At 46.3% G+C, this 21009-nt stretch overlaps 1 protein-coding gene across 2 annotated transcripts in view; it reads right to left on the minus strand.

The window, feature by feature from the left end:
- The window catches only part of MSI2 (musashi RNA-binding protein 2), a 493957-nt gene that overhangs the window by 146102 nt on the left and 326846 nt on the right, over window positions 1–21009 (minus strand). For both annotated transcript variants that reach the window (XM_006889256.1, XM_006889257.1), the window contains exon 6: window positions 11840–11888. In XM_006889256.1, coding sequence (XP_006889318.1) covers window positions 11840–11888 — 49 coding nt within the window. The remainder of the gene's footprint in view (window positions 1–11839; window positions 11889–21009) is intronic.

The raw sequence follows: 21009 nt of genomic DNA on the forward strand, positions 1-21009 counted from the left end.
AGATAAGCAGTCTCCTCCTGTCAAGATTTACAGCCTTGAAAAACCTGTTAGCTGAGTCAGAATCACCTCAATCAAATGCAGTGAGTCTGAGCTTTTTGGAAGGCATAACTATGCCAAGATTTGGGGGCTGTTTTCTCAGAGAAGTGAAACACCTTCTATGCTTTCTCTTGTGGAGGAAGCTGCTGTGACAAGGACAGGGACAGGCAGAGAGAAAGGGCCACCAGGACTGCAGGGCAACAGTCGTCAAGGAGTTGCAATCCAGCCAAAAAACAGCTTCAATCACCACCTTTCAAAAGAATTCGCCAATGGCCCTCTCAGGTCTTAACTTTCTCCCAGAAACAAGCCTAGCCTGCATACCCCAAGGTATATGGTAGTAATAATACTCTTAGTAAAATAATGACAGTTATGATAATCATACAGAACAGATTCAAACTGCCCCACACAGTTTCTGTGGCTATAAACCTTTATGGAAGCAGAATGCTATGTCTTTTTCCCACACAGTAGCTGGCTAGTAGCTAACTGCTGATCAGTTAGCAATAACTAATCGCTGCGGCCACCAGAGCTTTTCTTGTAAAGATCAGAACCTTGGAAACTCTATGGGGCAGTTGTCCTCTGCCCTATTAGATCATTTAAGTCTGAATAGATTCAAGATGGCAATGACTTTGGCTGATTTTATCCTGATCACAGTAAAGGCAACATTACAGAGTCTCCCAAGTCAGATGCTTCACAGAGACGAAACCTTACAATGGTGAGTTGTAACTCACTCACTCTCCTCTCTCTCTCTCCCCCCGTCCCCTCTCTCTCTCTCTGTTACTGGTTGGAACTGACTCATAGCGGATCCTCCACTCGGATTTGTAGGCTGTAAACTGCACGGAAGAAGACAGTCTAAGAGTAGCTGGTGGATTCAACTGCAGAGACTCAGTCTTTTGATTAACAGTGCAACTCCCTATGGACTAGGCCACCAGCGCTCCCTTTAGAAACATCAACCCCATTTAACTGATGAGGAAAATACAAGTTCAGAGACATGCAACAGCGTGCCTAAGGTCACCTAGCTGCTAAGGGGCCTGCTGGAGCTTGAACCCAGCAGAAGAGTGACTTCAGGCCCAGATCTCAAGCCTCTGTCACATGCTCAGACACACTAGCAGCTTCATTAACTGTGTCTGCCTCAACTCTGAAGCCGCAAGCAATGGGAAAGCCAATTGAGGATTATTAATGTAGAATGTATGTGCCAATCCCAACTTGGTTCAGGAAAATGCACTCCTCTTTTTAAAAATTTTAAATATTTTTTAATTAATTAAAAAGCACTTTGAACTCCTGGGCAGTGGCTGTGTCTCACCGACGCTTTCTGACCTCTCTCCCCTCTTGTATGAGATGGACTCTTCAAGACCAGGTTTCTTTCAGAGAAGTCAGCCAGGCTGTTCTAATTATAGCATGGTGCCTGGGAAGCACAGAACCTCCTCAGAAAATCCCCATCCATCCATCGGACTTTGTTTATGGAAAGAAAAGGACAAGGAGACATGGAGGTACGAGGTCCTTGGCTACACATAATCACGTTTTGTTGGCTATGGCTCTTCAGCCAACCTAGGAGAGAAAACCCAGACAAGGCAGGTCTACGCCTTATTCCACAAAGCACTGAGCTGCCACATGACACTCTCACTCACTCTCTCTCTCTCTCTCTCTCTCTCTCTCTCTCTCTCTCACACACACACACACACACACACACACACACTTTTAACCCCGAGAACCCACAATCACACTGAGTTTAAATATATTTACACAAGGCAGGAAGAACTAAGAGTGACAACAGGCTTTGTGTCAGGGTGCTAGGATTGGAAAGATGTCTTGGGAGGGGAGTGATCGCTTTCCTGTTTTATCATTGCTCCATTTACAATTTAAACTGGGGTGAACCTTTACAATGTTCACACACACAAAAAGGTAAATGTTTGAGTAAGGTAATAAATGCACATAGTACAAAATTCATAAGGCAAAAAAAACCCCAAGCAGCAGCCAGTGAAAGGTTTGACTCTGCCCTTGAACCTTCAGCTGGATAATCTTCTTCCCCAGAGGCAAACACTGTTTTTTGTTCACGTCCGTTTGTACCAGCAAGTATACATAGTAAATGTATAAAAAATTCCTGCTTTTGCTATGACCAGAGACTGTCCCTAGACCACACTCGTGAGCTGATTCAAGTTAGCTAGCTCAAGGCCACCATTCCTATTTTTAAAAGGAAAAATTTGAGTCAGAAAGGTAAAGTAACCTGCCCACAATCACACAGCAATTTCACAGCAGAGTTTAGATTTGCACATCAGCTATATGGCCCCAGAAGGATTCTCTTAACCAGAACACTCGTGTTTCTCTTTGAGACCGGTTATGTGTGCTTCTTCCAGAAACAGTTATGCACATGTAACCATATGAGTTATACAGGAAGAGAAAAAGAAAACACCTCCAAAATTAAATTCACTGTTTTTAGTTTGTCTAACGCAGTAAAGACAATGATCTTGGTTAAGGGGGAAGTGTTTGGGCTCAGAATGGTAGAATTGGGCTCAGTGTGGTGCTTGCATGTCACTGGACTCACAGAAGACATGTGTTAGCCCCACAAACAGCTAACTGGGCACGGAGCCTTTTAGGCCCTTGTCTGCAATCAGAGCAAGGGGAAAAGACAGGATTTGAAATGAAGTACATCCAGCTCTGAAGGTCTCTGGGTGGCACAAAGAGTTAAGTGCTTGACTACTAGTCAAAACGGCAGTGGTTTGAGCCCATCTAGAAGTGCTTTAGATGAAAAAGCCCTTGTGATCTATATCCAAAAACCAGTCACTGAAAACTCTACAAAGCAGAGTCCTGCTCTGACACACAAGGTTGCCGGGAGTCAGAACTGACTTGATGCCAACTGATTTGGTCATGTCTGACTCAAACTCGGGCTCTTTCCAACCTATGAGGGGGACAGACAGAGGTATGAATGGGCTAGCATACACCCCTGATACCCAATCAGCAGGGCTGCAAGTGGAAAATGAATTCCAAAGCGGCATAAAACTGGGACCCTTCTAGGACACTCCCTCCCAACGGGGCAGCAGCTACCCTCAAGTTTTGGTCACCTCTGGTCCAGGCAGTCTGGGAGGCCCTCCACAATCCCTTCGAGCTCCACAAAGCTAAGAAAAGGGGTGCTTTTAATCAAGTCACCAAGCTAAAGGCTCCTTTCTCCTCAGGCCTCCACACTCTGCCCTCACTGAGATCTTTAAACAAGTTGTGAGAACCCAGAGCCTGGCCCTCTGTGGAAAACAGGGTTGAACAAAAGCCTCATTGTCCCCTGTTACAAAAACCATTTCTGGGTCAGTGAAGTTGCTGACCCTGGGCCCACTCTCTTTCTACTTCCGAGGGACACAGCCAGGAGGGTGGCAGGAAGGCCTCTTAGCTCACCACCCTTTCTGTGCCAAGGCTTTTATTCCAAAGGAATGAAGCTGAAGATTTAGACTTCAGATGAAGAAAATGCCTGTGAGCCAAGTCCCCCTGCCTTTGCAGGCCTCCTCACGTCCCCCAGGCCTGTTGCTAGGGAGTCGAGAGCTTTGTATTACCCCATGTCTACAAAGAAAGGCAGGTGAACTGAAACCAAGGTACTGTGTTGATTAATATCTCAAGAGACAGCCCAGAATGGGCGCGACCGGAATTCAGTTAGCTCAGAAAAGGGAGGGGGGGGATAAAAATAAAGCACACTCCTTGCTTTCCTGTCAGAAATAAAATTAAGGTCTTAGGGATCGATGTTGTCAGTGCTGGGGGAGCTACAGGAATCTTCAATGGCCTCGTCTACATGTTTTCAAATCCGCGTTCCCCTTCAACCTTGCCTTTTTAATTGGTTATTTGTGAGGTCGCATCTGCACCAATTTCTCGGGAAGGCTAATGGTGTTTATTTAACAAGAAAATAAAATGTGCAGACAGTGCCGGGGTGGGCCTCTGGAAGATGGCTCCAAGTGGCTGTGGAGGTTGTGACCCTGCTCAGCCCCTCCTTCACCCTCTGTTAGGGACTGACTTATGTCTCCCTTTCAAAAATACCTTCAAGTCCCACCCCTTGGTAGCCATTTGGAAATAGGGTCCTGAGATGTTATCAGTTAGGTTAACATGAGGTCAGATGTAGGGTGGGGTGAGCCTGAACCCCATTTAAGCAGTGTTTTATAAAGGAGGGGAACAGACAGAAAGACAAGGAAGAAGTCGTGCAAAGATGTTGTCACAAGCTCCCACAGGGAAAGGTAAGGAGAATTGATGCCTTTGAGCTGTGGTGCTGGAGAAGAGTATTGAATGTACCATGGACTGCCAAGAAAACAAATAGATTCATCCTAGAGAGGGTTAAACCAGGCTACTCCTTAGAGACAAAGATTCTGGGGCTTCGTCTGACATACTTTGGACATGTTGCAAGGAGAGACAGGTCTTTGGAGAGGGACATCACGCTGGGTAGAGTAGAGGGACAGCGCAGGAGGGGAAGACCCTCTGTGAGGTGGATTGATTCAGTGACTGGGGTAATCGGGATGGGTGTGTCAGAGGCAATGCAATTGGCACAGGATAGAGCAGGGTTTAGGGCTGTTGTACATAGGGTCGCTATGAGTCGCAAAGGACTCGAGGGCACATAACAACAACAACAACAACAACAGCCTTCAGGAGGGGTCAAAATGGCCAGCGCCCTGGGTTGAACTCCCAGCCTCCAGGGCTGTGAGACCATGTATTTCTGGGACAAAGCCATTCACTTTGCAGTACTTTGTCAGAGCAGACCTGACTGACGAAGACGCCCTGTGAGGCTACATTTGCTCCCTGCTGGTTTTGGAAGGCATCTTGATATGGAAAGGTGATGCCTGCCTAGCTAGAGGGCAGGACAAAGGTCTCAACACTGACTATGGCTGAGTACAGAAAGGGGTGTCCCAATGGTAGGTGCATGCTTACCAATTGGAGCTAAATATCCAAGTCCATGCCTGTTAGAGAACCCCAGCTTTGTAATGAGCCCAGTTAGAAGTCCCTTGGGCTCTCAGAATCCAGCTTCTCCCCAGGAGGACAGTGACTGTCCATTTATGCCACTTGCTAGTTCCTCCTCACTCGAACTGACCTGTGCCTACCACAACTCCTTCTCAAAGGAACCGCTTCAAGGACCTACAGGCAGCAGTTAGTGTCTCCTCTAAGCCTACAGCCCTGCTCCCCTTTTATTCAGATCAGACAGGAGACTCGATTCTGTTGTTTACCTTTTCCTGGTCAAGTTTTCCTGGAGCCCAGGGATGGCAACGTCTTCCTCATAGCCTCCTCCACACCAGAGCCCTCCTGGTTCTACTGGCTAATGGCCCATGAAAGCCTGGGTGCTTTTCTACCAACAGGCACAGAATCAGGATCAATATCAATAATGATCAGCTCTCTCTTTACAGGTTTCCAATAAGTCCCTTAACACCATCTCAGGTACAGCAGTGAGGAAGCAGGTTTAAGAAGTGGCAAAGTATAAGGGGATAAATTCACAGCCCATCTTGTTCTAGACTACAAACTTGAGCAATGGTCTTACAAGAGTTGACACTTTCCGTACAGGTGGTACCAGAGATGAAGATGTGTATATCCTCTGTCCTACTGAATCCAACAGCCCTTCCCTTCGAAAAAATCCTCTCTCACCTGTAGAGACATAGCCTATTGGTAAAATACACTTCTCCTTCCAACCCACAAAGCCGCGTTTACAAGTTGTGGCATCTAAACGTCTTCCCTAGGTCCACACACCAAAGGCTGGCATCCCACTGGAAAGAACATGCATTTGTAATCTCTGACATCCCTCAACTATAAACAAAGCTCCAGCTTTCTTTCCTCCCCCCTCCCCCCATGTAATGTATGCTTTTGGGAAACAGTGAGAGAACAAAAAAGAAACTCTTTTTTGCATATCCCTTCTTTTGGGGGAAGGAGCCCTGCTTGCACAGTGGTTAAAGTGTTCACCTGTTAATGAAAAGGTGATCTGTTCAAGGCTACCAGCAGTTGATGTGAGGTTACTGCATTCTGCTCCCACAAAGATTTATCGTCTCAGAAACACAGTTCTCGTCTGTCCTACAGGGTCACTATGAGTTAGAAACAACTCGATTGCAATGGGTTTTCTCAGTCATTCTTTTGGGGTAAGAGGAACCAATAAACAAGTAACTGGAGTGCAATTCCTACTCATCCTTAGGTGGTGTCCACAGCAGGGGCCCTCTGGGCTTCAGAGGTCAATTTCAAAAGTAAGTGTCTGGCAGGTGTTCAGGACATTAAGGGCTGCTTGCTTCTCCTTAGAGAAGTAATATCTTCCATCATAGCTTCAGCTGTGTCTTACTGGCACCATGTTAATAAATAAACTGACTGTACAAATTACGAAGAGTTAAGTTTGTGCCAAGTGCTTTAATGGGAACAGAGATATTTGCAAAATTCATAAGAGAAGTCAAACTCTGAGGCCAATGGAATCACATCACGTTCCCCAGAGTGCCTCCTCCTGGCAGGATCCCCACCAGCATCCTGTCATTCCAGCCCGGCACCTCCCCAAAAGACAGAGCCATCCTAGGGAAGGAGTCTTCACCCAGGGGCTTCCTGGTGACGGTGCTCCTGAAGTTCAGGACACTACGTGGTGCTGGAGTTGGTATAAGAGGATAGGTCTGTTTGGGGGCCCAGAGTTTTGGGAGTGACCACTGGATCTGTCTCAGAGCAGTTAATCTTCTCTAGCGCCATTAGCATTGCACTTAATAAGCGGCTGCTAACAGTTGGGCGAGGAGCCATCCATCACACTAATCTTTATTTTTCTCTCAGTGTATCCTGTTCCTTTGCCTTTGGCAATGGTCCGGAGCAAACAGGCCTGCTGGGTAATGGGAGCCACGCAGAGAGGGAAAGGCAGTGCCTCTAAGTCGCCCCTTCTGTTCTCTGCCAGAAGCCATTCCCTCTCCAGCTGCCCCTCACCAGGCCACCCGATCAGCTTCAAAGACACCCAGCTCATTTTCCACTAGGCCCCCAACCATCCAGCTGCCCCCTGACGGGTCAGTTGTGAAGGGACCCCATCGTGCAGGGTTCATGAACCCAGAGCCCTGGCACAGAGGGAGAGACAGCTGAGGTTTCCCTACAGTGATGGTGCTTGGAGGGCTCTCTTCCTCTCTAAGGGAGTGAGTGATTCTACCTTCTCAGAGAGGACAGGGGTTGTGGGGAGAATGGAGACACCTCTACCTTCTCTCTTCAGTTCTCAACTCCTCAGTCTCCTGCCACCGAAAGACAGTAAATTAGAAGGACAGCACCTTGAGGCTCTGCTCCTCTCTGGCCCCTCCTCAGCCTAACTCCAGGATCAATACCTAATGTTCAATTCAAGATCTTATCTGAGTTTTGCAAGGATAAGGCAACAAACTTCTCCCCAATGATTAAATCCTTTGATGATCAACCCAATATGTTTTCAAGCCACCTCTAACAACTTTTAGAGAGCAAATGAAATGACCGGGGAAATTGGAAAGCTGGCATTCTCTCCATCCCCTTGGGCACAATTCATCTCACAGAAGCCATGAAATGAAATGACGGGTAGGGCCAAGGCAGGCCCTAGCTTCTATTGAGAGTCAGGAGCCGAGGTCCACATCTGGCTGTGGGCATGGGCCATGTGGCATTTCAGAACCACGTGCCTGGGCTTTCTCTATCTGCAACTGGAGGTGCACTACAGTACAGCAAGATGGGGGAGGGGGGGACTGAAGAATTAATCAGATGTCGTAAACAAGCCCAGAAGATCAGCCACCCTGCTTTAAACCACTGCCGAGTACGGTGCTTTCAGCGGGAGTGAGAGCCTGGGCTCTGGGCCAGACAGGCTGGGTTCTCACCCCAACTCTGTCCTGATTAGTGGGACACTGTGGGCAGCTCCGTTCACCCACGGCTGTGTGTCATAAAGATTCCACAGAATAAAAATGCTCAGAAAATCACTATTTTGAATGTTAGCTAGATCTGGTGAGGCAAAAACAGAATCCACCCACGGGCCACCAGCCCCCACCACGATTTGCTCATCGGAGAGGAGCAGACTTGTCCCTTCGTTGGGGTGGACTTGTGCACAACGGCGGATGAGCATAGATTTGACCTCTGGTCCCACCCAGACACCTGTTCTGAAGGATGGTCCTTGTCTTCTGAGCTTCCCCAGGACATCACTGGTAAACGGTTCTGCATGGAGCATAGCAAGGTGCACTGCTAACAAGAAGACTGGGCGACTCTGACAGTTCAAATCTAACCATGACTCCAGGGGAGAAGGATGGGCATCTGTTCCCACTGCAGTTCACAGCCATGGAAATGCAGGAGTCACTATGAGTCACAACCAACTCAATGGCAGTGGTTTGCATTTATCCCTGCCCAAAGACACTCCCTACGTGCTAATCTCCATCAAGGGTCTACTAGTTTCTTCCTTTCTTTTTTTTTTTTTTAAATTTAAAAAGTCCCTGTTTTTAATTAGGGAATTAGTCTTGGGAATTCTCATACTTATAAAGCTAAAATGAAGAAACATACTTCCTTCAGCCAGAGAGAGCACAAACCACTACCAAGATGAACCCAACTCATGGGACTCCATGCCTGCTCTGGTTGGTGGAACCCACTCTGTAAAGGTTTCAATGGCTGATTTTTTTCAGAAGTAGATCTTCTGGGTAGACTCAACCCTCCAACCCTCTGGTTAGCACTAGAGAGTGCAGCTGTTTGTACCCCTAGGCACTCCACAGCGAGGCTGAAGCACAGAAGTACTATGGGATGAAACACTGGCTAGCGATGTTGTAAGTAGGACAACAGACATGTACCTGAGGATGATCCCTCTTCCTACAGGCCCCTCGCCACTCGTGAGGAGTGTGGGCAGGAGGTGGTCACTGACAAGTAAGGTGCAAGACTTCTGCTCTCACTTCTGGCTCCCAATAGGATGAGTGGCCAGTGGGTCCTCCACGGCTGAACATGGAGTCCCTGAGCCTGGTGGGCCCAACTTTCAGAAGGCCAAGCCCAGTCTTTGTGTTCTGCTTTCTCCAAACAGCAGCTGTTACAGCCCCAAGAGCAATGAGGCAGGTCTCAAATGTCTGTGGTTCGGAGAGAGTCACCTCCCGGGCTGCCCTGCAGGATGCTGGAGAAGTGCTGAGCATGCCTGACGACACCTGGGAGTTAATGGCGAGGCCTCTTTAAGAAGAAGCAGGAGGCAGGCTGGCCAGAGAGGTGTCCTCAACTTCTGCTACTGCAGCACTTTCCTCTTGATAAGATAATGGAAAACGGGGAGCTAAGGAGGTGAGGGTGAGGCTGGGGCAAGGTGGCTGCAGGAGGATTTTATTTTCTTGTGCTTATCACCTGATTCCAAACGTCCACTTCATCAGGCCACTGATGTGTGGGCTGCTCTGTCCAGCCTGTGCTTCTGCTGTGATATGTTCTTCTTCTTCTTTTTTTTTGAAGAAGCAAAACTTTGACACCTCAAAATTCTCTGAATCACTCACGTGTATCACCCAAGCTTGAGTACCCAGTACAAAAAGGAATACCTTCTTGGCTGTTTGGTGGGGCTGGAAAACGTATAGAGGTCAAAATCCCCCAATTACACAGAAAGAAAATTGGGGAGGCAGGTGATTCCTGAGTTAAGAAGTCCAGGAGAAAAGGAGAGGCAGGTGATGTGAGATCCTTTTTGGGGAAGGGAGACCTCTGTCTGCTTTCTCCTGCCCCATGCTCAAGCCCTGACAGTGGCCCACAGGCTGTGTCCACTTCGCACTGGATCACAATACAACTATTTATTCAAGGGACCCTAATAGCATAATGATTGAGTACCCAGCTGCTAACTGTAAAACTGAAAGTCTGAACTGACCGGCTGCTCTGCAGGGCCAGATGAGGTACTGTGTTTCCATAAAGATTTACATGCTTGGAAGGGCTGCAAGGCAATTTTTCTCCTCTGTCTTGTAGGGTGGCTGTGACTCAGAACTGAGTCACAATGGGTTAACATTTAATCACAGTTAATGATATTTTAAGTGTCCTAAGCCATTACGCTCTCCCAGCAATCCTAGAGGGAAGTACTATTATTATCCCCATTCCACAGATGAATAAAATGAGGCAAAAAAAAAAAAAGTTAAGTGATTTTTCCCCAAGCCACAATAGCCCTCAGGCTGCTGTGAAGATCAAATTAGAGCATGCACATGGAAGTGGTATCCTGGAGACTATACAGTGACATCCCCTCTGGGGATGAGGCTCGAGGACATTCACGAGGTACCTGTGACAACTACCACCACCTGCCTCTCATGACAAAGCTCCATGTTTCTACACCCATGTTCTTTACCCCCCCCACATGCTTTTCTTTCCCTTCCTGCCCTTATACTCCCCATACCCACCATCTCCCTGCACCAGAAACACAACTTGACTCCACGGTTTTGCATCAGATTCTCTATTTCTCCATCCCGAGGATGGTGTAACCGGATGCAAGACAAGTCAGATTATCACGCAGACTCCGGAAAACACCTCTCCTTCTCCCACCCCCGCAAGCAAGCACATCCCTCAGCTTCTGCCTCCCTTCCATCAGTGGTCTTCTCCAAACAGGAGAGATAGGCAGTCAGCACTGGTAACTGCTTCTAATCACAGGTGACAGCAGGAATGTAAACAACACAAGAAACATCTAAATGCAATCCAAGTGGCAAGGAAAACACTGCTCGCTCTCTGCTCCCCTCCCCTGGGAACACGCACACGCTCCCCCCACCCCACCTTGAAGTGCTGCTCGAAAGACGCCCTGCTAATACGACTCCCAGAAACTAGATTCTGGAGTTGCCTCTTCTGATAGTGTCCCCAGGGAGAACTTTCTAGATCCATTTCCCCCACCCACCACCCCAGTTTAAAGTAATAGTTGTAACATTGCTGGGAGGTGCAAGATTAGAGATTACTTTGGGAATCTGCTGAAAGTCAGGGATCCATCTCTGAGAAAAGAGCAAAGGTAAAACATTTTGCAGATCATTTCAGGGAGTTCACAGATCCCATAACATAGACAAGAGAATATGGACACGGACACATTAAGTGAGTTCAGATTCCTTCTGACACCAGGGAGTTAAGAAGGGTATTTCTGAGTCTGTAATCTCTGCATAACAGCTACACGCTCAGACGCTAACTGAAGCTCTGGCGGTTCAAAGCCACCTCACTGCTCCGTGGAAGAAAGACCTGGTGAGTTTGTTTCCAAAAGATTTTTAAAAAACTACTGCCACTGTGTCAGTTCCAACTCACAGTGCCAGAGAATGGCTCACAAGGTTTCCATGGATGTAATCTTTACAAAAGCAGACTGCCCAGATCTTGCTTTCTCCAGATGACTGGTGAGTTTGAACCACCAACCTTTTAGTTCACAGCTGAGAGCTTAACCATCATACCAGCCAAGAAAACGCTAAAGGCAGGTCTACTCAATCACACAAAGTCACAGTGAGTTGAAATAGTCAACTTCGCACCCAAAAAACAACACCCAAAAAAACTACATGTTGTACAAACCTACAGCTTCACTCCCTCCACCTACTCTTTAGACTGACGGTGTGTTTCTAAACCATCTCCTTCAATACAAATTGAGAACTCAACTCAGTAATTGCTATGAACAGTTTCCACTTGGGTCATTTGCTGCTGTGGTTAGTGAGGGGCTGACATAAGAGCAGAAATATCTACCTGAATGTGTGAGTTGGATCTGGCTGAGAAAAAGAAAATGGCATTAACTTTTCAATATTTGGATTCTCTGCACTGTGTGGTCCTCCATGAAGAAAAGTATTCAGCACATGGTCAATCCTACTTGCTTGGTTCTTGGAATATTCAACACATCCTTTATAAGTATAGTGGGACGCAATGGAGGCAAAGAGAAGGGAAGGGGTGACCCTTCTCACATTGAGGTTCTTACCTCTGTGCCTGTTGGTGGTCTTGTCAAACATCAGCATCGCATCTTCCACCTGTAAAACAAAGAGCCTGTTTTAGGAATCGGAACAAAACAATGCGGAACATATGCTCTTTTGGAAGGGAAGGGCTACTGTTCTATAAAGAAAAGTTCCTCAGAGAAAATGTGAAAATATAAAAAAGGAGAAAATATTACAAAGAAGGAGAAAATATCACACAGCACAGCTTGAGTCATGGCTGGAAAAGTGGCACGATAGGGATGGTTAAGTACCAAACTATGGTGCTCTGGACAGGAGAGAGTTCAGATCTGTTGTTCCCAGGCTGGCTGTGAGACTCAGCAGTACCTAACAACAACAACAACATTATTAACAGAAAAGCTGGCAGCTCAGCCCCACCCAGTGGCACCACAAAAGGAAGGTCACAACCTTGAAACGCCATGTACGAGAGTTGGGATCCATGCAAAAGTAAGTGGCTTTAATTCTTTATTTTTTTCCTTTTGGCTGGGGGAAGAGGTTCTCTTTTGTCTTTTAAAATCTATAATGAATTTACTATTTTAAGTAATTCTGCACACATAATCTTTTTCTCACAATATTACAATGTTGCACATAATTCCCAGGCTACTCCATATCCACCCTGAAGGTCATTTTTATTATTGCAGAATATTTTGGAATGAGCACTCATTCCCCTTCTGATGGATAATTCCAGTGATTTCCACTTCTAAACAAGAGAACGGTAATGCCTCAACACTAGCACTTTTTTAAAAACAACACTAGATGGAAATACAAAAGGATCCCCTTTGCCTCTTCCTACTTTCTTCCCCCACCCCATTCTGTCCTTAGAGAAATTCAGCAATGGGGAGGTGGCATGAACCCCGCTCGATTTCCATATAAAACTCTAGAGACTCAGACCCAAAGAGTCAGATTTGCCTTTGACGTCCCATGCTTCTTATTTATGACCCAGTCCTTTGTGTTACATCTTTAGTGCAGGTATTTGTCCTAATCCATTAGCAACTCATTTGGACAAAGTACTAAGTTTGGCCAGATGAATGGCCTGTTCTTGTCATTCATTTTGTGGCCAAGGTTTGCCATTAAAAAGACAACGCACCCTACCCAGCTGTGGGTGGGCCAAGCCCTCAGGAGGAGGGCAGTGTGTTTAGAGTGATTTTTGTGTGTGTGTCTGTATAGCCAGCAAGGACACAGCACCGTTCATTTGTGCTCAAAGGCTCACCAATGAGCTTTGGGGCCGGAGCGAAGCCAGTTGAGAAAAGGAATCATAAGCTATTCATTTCTCACTCTTCCCAGACTACAATCTCAGATGGAGGGGAGGGAAAAGGGAGACGCAATAAAACTAGATTTGAAATGGGTCCTCCAGACAAATCAAATCTATTTTTCCAGATGCCATCAAACATAATAGGAGGAGAAGTGAAGTCAAGGTAAAAATGGAAGAAAGGGGTAGCAGGCAAGCCAGGCATAAACCTCGAAGGTACCGGCAGGTTTTAAAAAAAAAAACCAACAAAAATCCCTTCTCAAGCCAGGGTCCCCTTTTGTTGCTAAGCAACAGAGACTGAGCAAACAAGCTCCTGGGGCCATCCCCTTCTGGTCCCCATTTCTGAAGTTAGTTACTGGGGGTAGGGGGAAATGGCCCTGCCCGGTGACTTTCTCCGCCAGCAGGCAGCTGCTCTATCTCCCAGACCTAACGTTTCAGGAGCAGGCGATGTTCACTGGAGATAACTTGAATGAGGGCTCCTGCACCAGGCCTTTGCTAGGTGCCCTTCTCTTCCAGCCAGCTGGGCTGGAAGAGTCCCCCTCGTCACCTGCTGAGACCATACGCACACCAGCCGTTCTGCCTCCCATACGCAGCATTAGCAAAACCACCATAAGATCAACTGGTTTGTTTGTACACAGAATAGTCACACTTGAGCATATGGAGTCTCAGGCTCAGGCCCTGCATTCGATAAGAATCGGAGTGCCTGGGGTGCGCGTGGGAAGGGGTGAAGTGTGCTGGGTATCATGCAGGTAGACGTGACATCTGTTTCCCGCCCATCTCCACATTTTCTAAGATGTTTGCCAAGTCCTCATTTTGAGCTGAAAATGCCTAACAGTAAGGAAAACAGCCTCCCTTCTGTGTTGGCCATGTTTTGGTACTGAAACATAGATCCCCTTAGGAAATAAATATTTTGAATTTAAAAACTGTATTTTTAAAAGCCCCTTTCAACAGCGCGCCCCTGGTTCCCGCTTTCCTTTCCAAAGTTTAAATGTTTTCTAGCGCTGCCCTCTCAACACTGACTCCGTCCACCCTGGTGAGCATGGGGGGAGGATCTGTGTATGTTTTTTAGGGCAGCCATTGTTGAAAAGAATAGAAGTCTTTCCACTATAGTCCTCTTGTACAATGGGACTCGCAAAGACCTCCTGAATAGATAAAGTGTCAGGGCGAAAGAAAAATTCTATTAACACTTTACAAAATAAAACATCTAAGAAGTGGCTGGAGAGGAAAGAGAAAAGGGTAGGGGGAAATCAATATGGATAAGTCCCAGCGCTTGGGGGGAAAAACTTTTCAGCAATTGCAAAACACTTATTAATTCAGAGAAGCCATCAATGCGATGGAAATCTGGAAGAACAGCAAGAGCTAGAACTAGAAGAATTTGAATATACAAAGGCTGAGTAGAATGAAAAACACGGCCCTCACGTGCGGCACTGTTTCTCACGGTTCTGTGTGAGCCCTGTCAAGGGAACAAGGGGCACAACCAAGGTAACTGGTATTCAACCCTGGACCTAGCAAGGTAACTCACTCCCTCTCCCTCTGCTAATTCCCCCTCCCCGCCACTCCCTCCCTTCATCCCCCTACCCGGTCTCCCTTTCTCTCCCCCACACACAATAAGGGACTTTACATAAACTAGGCCCATTCAAGGAGTTGGTGCAAATGGTGAGCCTCTGACTTCTACCCAAAAGGCTGGCAGTTCAAACCCAGGCAGTGACTCCACAAGACAAAGATCTGATGGTCTACTTCCACTAAAGATTACAGCCATGAAAAGGCTATGAGGCTATTCTACTCTTACCAGCTGGTGTATCTAAGATTCAGAACTGGCTTGAGAGGCTGGAGTACGGTGCAGATTGTGAGGATGGCATAGGATAGGGTGAGACCATGATCTACTGCTATGAGTTGTAGCTGACTTGATGGCACCTATCATCAGACCTACTCAGCAAAAACAGGGCAGCATTCAGAGACTGAGAAGAACACGAAGGGCTATAGGTGCTGGGAACAGGGCATTTTCTGGCCCCGGGTAAAAAAATAAAGTTATTATTTTTGTTGTTGTTAGGTGTCACTGAACGATTCTGAACCATGGCGGTGCCATGGGCGCAGAGAAGGCCTGTTCTAAGCGGTTTTCAAGGCCATGACCTTTCAGAAACAGTCAGTCCTTCTTTCCAAGATGCCTCCGGCTGGATCTGAACCACAGACTTCTCAACTAGTAGTCCAGTGCTTACCAATGTATAACACCAAGGCTCCAGAAAATACCACAAACCACTATGAAATGTCTCATCCAGGCTTCTAAATCAACAGAAGAGAAAAACTGCTTGGATCTCTAATGATTCCAGTCTCAGATTATCAGTCCATAGTATACTCATCAACAACTTACCCCCCACCATCCTATCACTGTACCATTCTTCCTCCCAAAGGGCAGAGTCTGCCCAGACCTGAACTGGACTTGCTACGGCCACTGATTAGGTGGAAAGAACCACCACCATGTGGGTTTGACCTCAAGAGTGTTTTCCTGCATGTTTCCACTGTCCTTTCTTGCCCCTCTGCCATCACCCAGAGAAGGGCATGCCCAGGCTAGCCCACGGGAGGACCAACGACATGTGGTGTAGGACCAAGTCGGCAGCTGGTCAACTCCAAACACGTGAGGCCAGCCAAGATCAGCAGAACCACTCCCAGTGTTCTCCAGATAGTGAAATAAACACTTCTTACAGGCTACTGAGGTATTATGATCGTTTGTAACACAGCATTCTTGTGGCAATAGGTAACTGGGACATGGTCCTGTCCTCAAGAAAAAGAGAGGCTCACAGTCTCTCAGACATTACAAAGACATTCTCAAATAACACTAGCGTGAACAAAGGAAGAAAATGGGTGGGAACAGGAAATATGCTGAATGTGGGCGATCAGATTACCAAATGGGGCACAGGTATTAATTAGGGGACCAGGGACCACCCCTAAATGTCACTTCAGTAACAAGGCTGCAGAAAGAGATGTTGGAAACACCAAGTGAAGCTGGCAACACGTTCCTTCCTCAGTAAACTAGCACCAAGAAGATCCACAATAAGGAGCACTCAAGTCAGTGGGTGATGCCTCTCGAATCCTAATTCAGTTTATGAAAGAGCAAACTTTCTCTATAATGACTCAGAAATTTAGTGTGTGTCAAGGTTTCCTGTTTGGGTGATTTTAGAAATAGCGAGATAGCATTGATTATATATATCCAGAGGTCAGATGCTAGCCAGGACAGGTCATAGGTCATTTGATGAGTGAAGAGAACACGTTTAGAGCTACCACACCAGGTTGCTGGGAGAAAACAAAGCCCAAAACATTATCTGTCAAGTTAGTTGGCCAAAGGATGGGATTCCAAGTTACGGTCCCAGACCACTGGCTCTTCAGCCTCAAGTTTTGCCATTTGGGTTTCCCAAGTATATAGCAAGGAGCTCAGGCGGTTTAATAATGGTAAGGTGTTGAACTGTCTCAACAAAGGCAATAGGTTCAAATTCACTAGCAAAAGATGGGTGATCTCTTCCCAAACTACTTACAGCCTCTGAAAACCCACTGGAAGGTGAGCTATGAGTCAGTTCTGACTCCACAGTACCTAACAAGTATATAGTAGCTTAGTGAAGTCAAACCAATTTGGGGATGCAAGAAACTTGTTCCCAGAGAAACAAAGGAAAACGAAAAAAGGGGTTGCTGGAAGGAACTCAGCCAGAGCTTCACAAAGCCTGGACAAGCTCCAGGGTTCTAATCTCAGGTCTGTCAAGACGTTAGGAAGCCCCTAAGGCCAAGAGCGACCTGTCTTCTCTGCTGTTCTTTCTCGTCAGCAAAACGAGGGAATTGTAGGAGATGCCATCGGAGCTCTACTTGAATGTGGTATCAGCCTTGGATGCTCACGTGGACGGCACAGACTCCGGGACAACATCTGGACACATCAGATCTGCTGCTGGTCCTCTGCAGACTCTGTCCTGTGCGGCTATTCCAGACCTTTGCTTCGGCCAACACACACTCTGAGAAATTTCCTACTCCTCTTGGGATCCAAACACACCCACCCACACACATCAAACATAGAAGAACAAAGCAGAAAATGGCACTTCAAAAGATTCTTAAATTATCTGGTCAAATACAGGGGGAGGGGACCTGGAAATACACAAACCAGCTCTTTAAACTCCCCCAGAACAAATGCCCTTCAATTTCTCTTCCTTCTCCCACACAAACACTTGGAGTGTTAGTTTAAATAAACGCCTGCAAGTGCACTATCATGATACTACAGTGCGTAGGGCTTCACTGCCTCATTATGTTCTATAAATTCAACGCAGTAAAGGCACTAAGTGTGGACATGCATGATGCAGCAGGACTGCCCGGAGAAGAGGGGGCCAGTGCCCTGCTGGAACCAGGGGATCCCTGATCATGGGAATATTTTAGAACCTGAGAAGGTACTGATTTCAATTCTCCCACTGGCAGCCTGGGCAAAAAAAAAACCAAAAAAAAACTTGCGCCTGCACCTGCTGCAGGGCTCAGTGAGGAGTCACAAACATTACGGGTTAGGTTACTAAGTGAAAAAAAAAAGGTTGGTGGTTCAAACTCACCCAGAGGTGCCTCAGAACACAAGCCTGGTGAACTGTTTATTAAAATTCTAGAAAGAGTCAGAATTGACATTCTCCAACTAATGACAACAACAACAATGCTTATGCTATAGAGAAAGGCGTTTTCTGCATGTTCTGGTCTTGCAAAGATGGGGTTGGCCTATCTTGGATTACTACCCACCCGGAAGAAAGGAAGAGGAAAGGGAGCGGGCTGGAAAATCCCATTAGTTCATACAAGATTCCAGATCAGTGGTTTTTAGCCTTGACTGCTCGCAGGAATCACCTGAAGAGCTTTTACAATCCCTGGTGCTGAGGCCACACCCAACACCCAGTAAATGAGCTCCTTTGGAGGTGGGAGCCTGGCACAGCCGAGGAAGGTGCTGATGCAAATAGCAAAGAATCTCCATCCGCCTTAATCACAGCCATTGGGGTGGGTGGAGCGTGTGTGTGTGTGTGTGTGTATGTGTGGGGGGGGTGTTGCACCTCTGACTGCCTGAAAACTAGATGTTAATCTCCAACCAACTGCCATGATCCCCAGGCTCTTTGCTGCATGCTTCTCTTCTTGGGGTCTACCTTAACCTCTGATACAGGAAAGAGAGCCTAGGAGGCTCAGACAGGGCTGCTGTGTTGTTACGTGTCAAGTCAACAACCCATCGCAACCGTATGAACAACAGATTGAAGCCTTGCCCTACCTCACAGCATCATCTTTACAATCTCCTCCATGTTCAAGTCCATTGTTCAATCATACATTCATGCATCTTTTTGAGGGTCTTCTCTGTCTCTGACCTTTTACTCTCTCCTTGACCCTTCACCTTTCCCAGTATAATGTCTTTTCCCAAAGTCTGGGGACACCTGACAACATGCCCAAAGCATGTGAGACAAAGATTCACCATCCTTGGCTCTAAGGAGCGCCCTGGTTGCACTTCCTCTGAGACAGATTTGTTTGTTCTTCTGGCAGTCTATGGTAAAATCAATATTTTTTGCCAATATCACAATTCAAAGGCACCTTCTTTGGTCTTCCTTATTCATTCTTACTTATATGTGCATATGAAGAACTTGAAAGTACCAAGGTTTGAGTATGGTACACCTTGTTTGTTGTTGTGTACCAGAGTCAGAACTGACCCTCCAGTGGTTTTCACAGTCAGTTAACTGCATAGGAGGAGATTACCCATCTTTCTCCCACAGAGCAGCTGGAGGCCTTGAACTGCGTGCCTTTGGGATTGCAGTGCAGCTTCTTGCCACTAGGCCATCAGAGCTCTATTGAGTCTGTAAAAATTTCACTAGTTAGTTTTTGTTATTCTTCTGGTCAGGACTTTGAGAAAACCATTGTTTTCCCACCTCACCCTATTTTCACATATATCACTATCAGTTTGATCCCCATAGCCACCCCCTGAAGATAATGATGAGTAACCTTCTCTGACCTTCAGTTGTCTCATTTTTAGGGCTGTTAAACGCTGAGTCCAGGACTCAAAAACTGGGTTTATAACTTCCAATGTCACCCTGCTGATCCTGCCTTCCGAAACATAATCTGGTCCTTTTTGTCAGCCACCTTTAATCATTGTCCATTGGTTCTCTGAAGATTTTTTACAACGGAGGCACCATTCTCCTTACTTCTCCTGCCAAACACTTTTCTCTTTCATTCCCAAGGTCAAATGATTCCTGTTTCCACTCACCTGGCAAGCCTGTTGCTCTTAATGTTCATCTTTTCTAAATAAAAGGAGCCCTGGTGGCAGAGTGTTTTACATGTTGGGCTGTTAACCAAAAGGCCATTTGAATCCAATGGCTGTTCTGCAGTTTAAAGAGGAAACAAACTCTTCCTGTTAAGACTGACAACCTTGGAAACCCATTGACAGGACATGATGAGTCAGACTCAACTAAATGCCAGTGGGTTTGAGCTGATTTAGGGAATGTGGGTTTGAGTGATTTAGGGAATAACAATAGAAATAAATAGTTGGCTTCATTACTCCAAACTCTCCATAAGGAGCCCCAGTAGTACAGTTACGCCCATAAGCACTAACTAAACTTTAACTCGAACACTAACAAGTGACCTGAAGTTGACTCGACCAAATATTCTTGTGTGTTTTTGGATAGGGAAGATCTGGTGATATGTTCCCATAAAGAACACAGCTTAGGAAACCCTACGGGGCCATGCTACTCTGTCACATGCCAGAATCAACTTGATGGCACTACTGTCACCACCAAATTCTTCACCAAAGACTTCCAAGCCCTTTTGTGGCCAGCATTTCCTACCCCCTTCGGCAAGAACATTATTGGTCCTACTTGTTTTCCTTTTTCTAAAGCAGGTCATTTCATTTTCTCATTAAACTTAAAAATGTTTATCTGCTAATGGTTATTAATTTATAAGATGAACACTTGCCCATGGATATTGAAGAGAGTGGTGGGCAATTCTCTCCTGGAGATTGAGACAGTGCACTTATGCACAGGCAAAAGCATCTCACTGAGAGACTCTGATTCCACAAGGAAGGATCAGACTCCAAGTTATAAAGTGTCTAACCCCGCTCAAATAATAACCTAAGAACTACTATTTACTGGAGGCTACTGAGCAATTTTCCAATGTCATCTAGTTATCATAATAGCTCTGAGGCAGACAGCACCGCACCCATTCTACAGAGCAGGAAACTGTGGCTCAGTGTGATTAAGTGGCTTGTAAGTAATAAATAGTGGCACTTGAATTTAAGATTAATTGTGTCCATAGATCTTCCTGCTGGTCCACTTAATAGTGTCCTATTTATTTTTTAATTGCTGGGGCTTCACTGCAGTCACTGTCTGCTGAATGAAACAAAAACTTACCTTACAACCCTACCAATAAACAATTGGGGGGTAGGGGTGAGGACAAAAGAAAAAATCCAGGAGCTCTGGTGGCCTAGTGGCAAGAAGCTGAACTGCAATCCCAGAGGTACACAGTTCAAATCCACCAGATGCTCTGCTGGAGAAGGAGGGACAATCTCCTCCTGTACCAGTAAGATCCGATTTGAAGGTACACACACCAAAAAGAATAAAATAAAAAAAAGGAAAAAAAAACCCCACCCAAAAAACAGAACAAAAACCCTACCACAAAACTGAGAGGTAGTTAGGCAATCAAAAAGATGGACATATATTGTCTCTGAAAGGCTCAAAGGGGGACAATTTGAGGAGTAAAGAAAACACATGGAAGGCAGGGTCCCATCCTTCCAGGCGGGTGAATTCTGAAATCCTAGCGCTCCTCTGACTTTGTCCGTGCTCACCGAACAAGCCTACAGCAGAGCAGGACTTGGTGGAGGAACCCGAGAATCCAGACACACACAGCCCATGTGAGTCTCCACCCCACAGTGAGTGCTAAGAA

This window comes from Elephantulus edwardii, unplaced genomic scaffold, assembly GCF_000299155.1.
Source record: "Elephantulus edwardii isolate Elephantulus edwardi_28Jun2011 unplaced genomic scaffold, EleEdw1.0 scaffold00077, whole genome shotgun sequence".
NCBI classification, from domain to species: domain Eukaryota; kingdom Metazoa; phylum Chordata; class Mammalia; order Macroscelidea; family Macroscelididae; genus Elephantulus; species Elephantulus edwardii.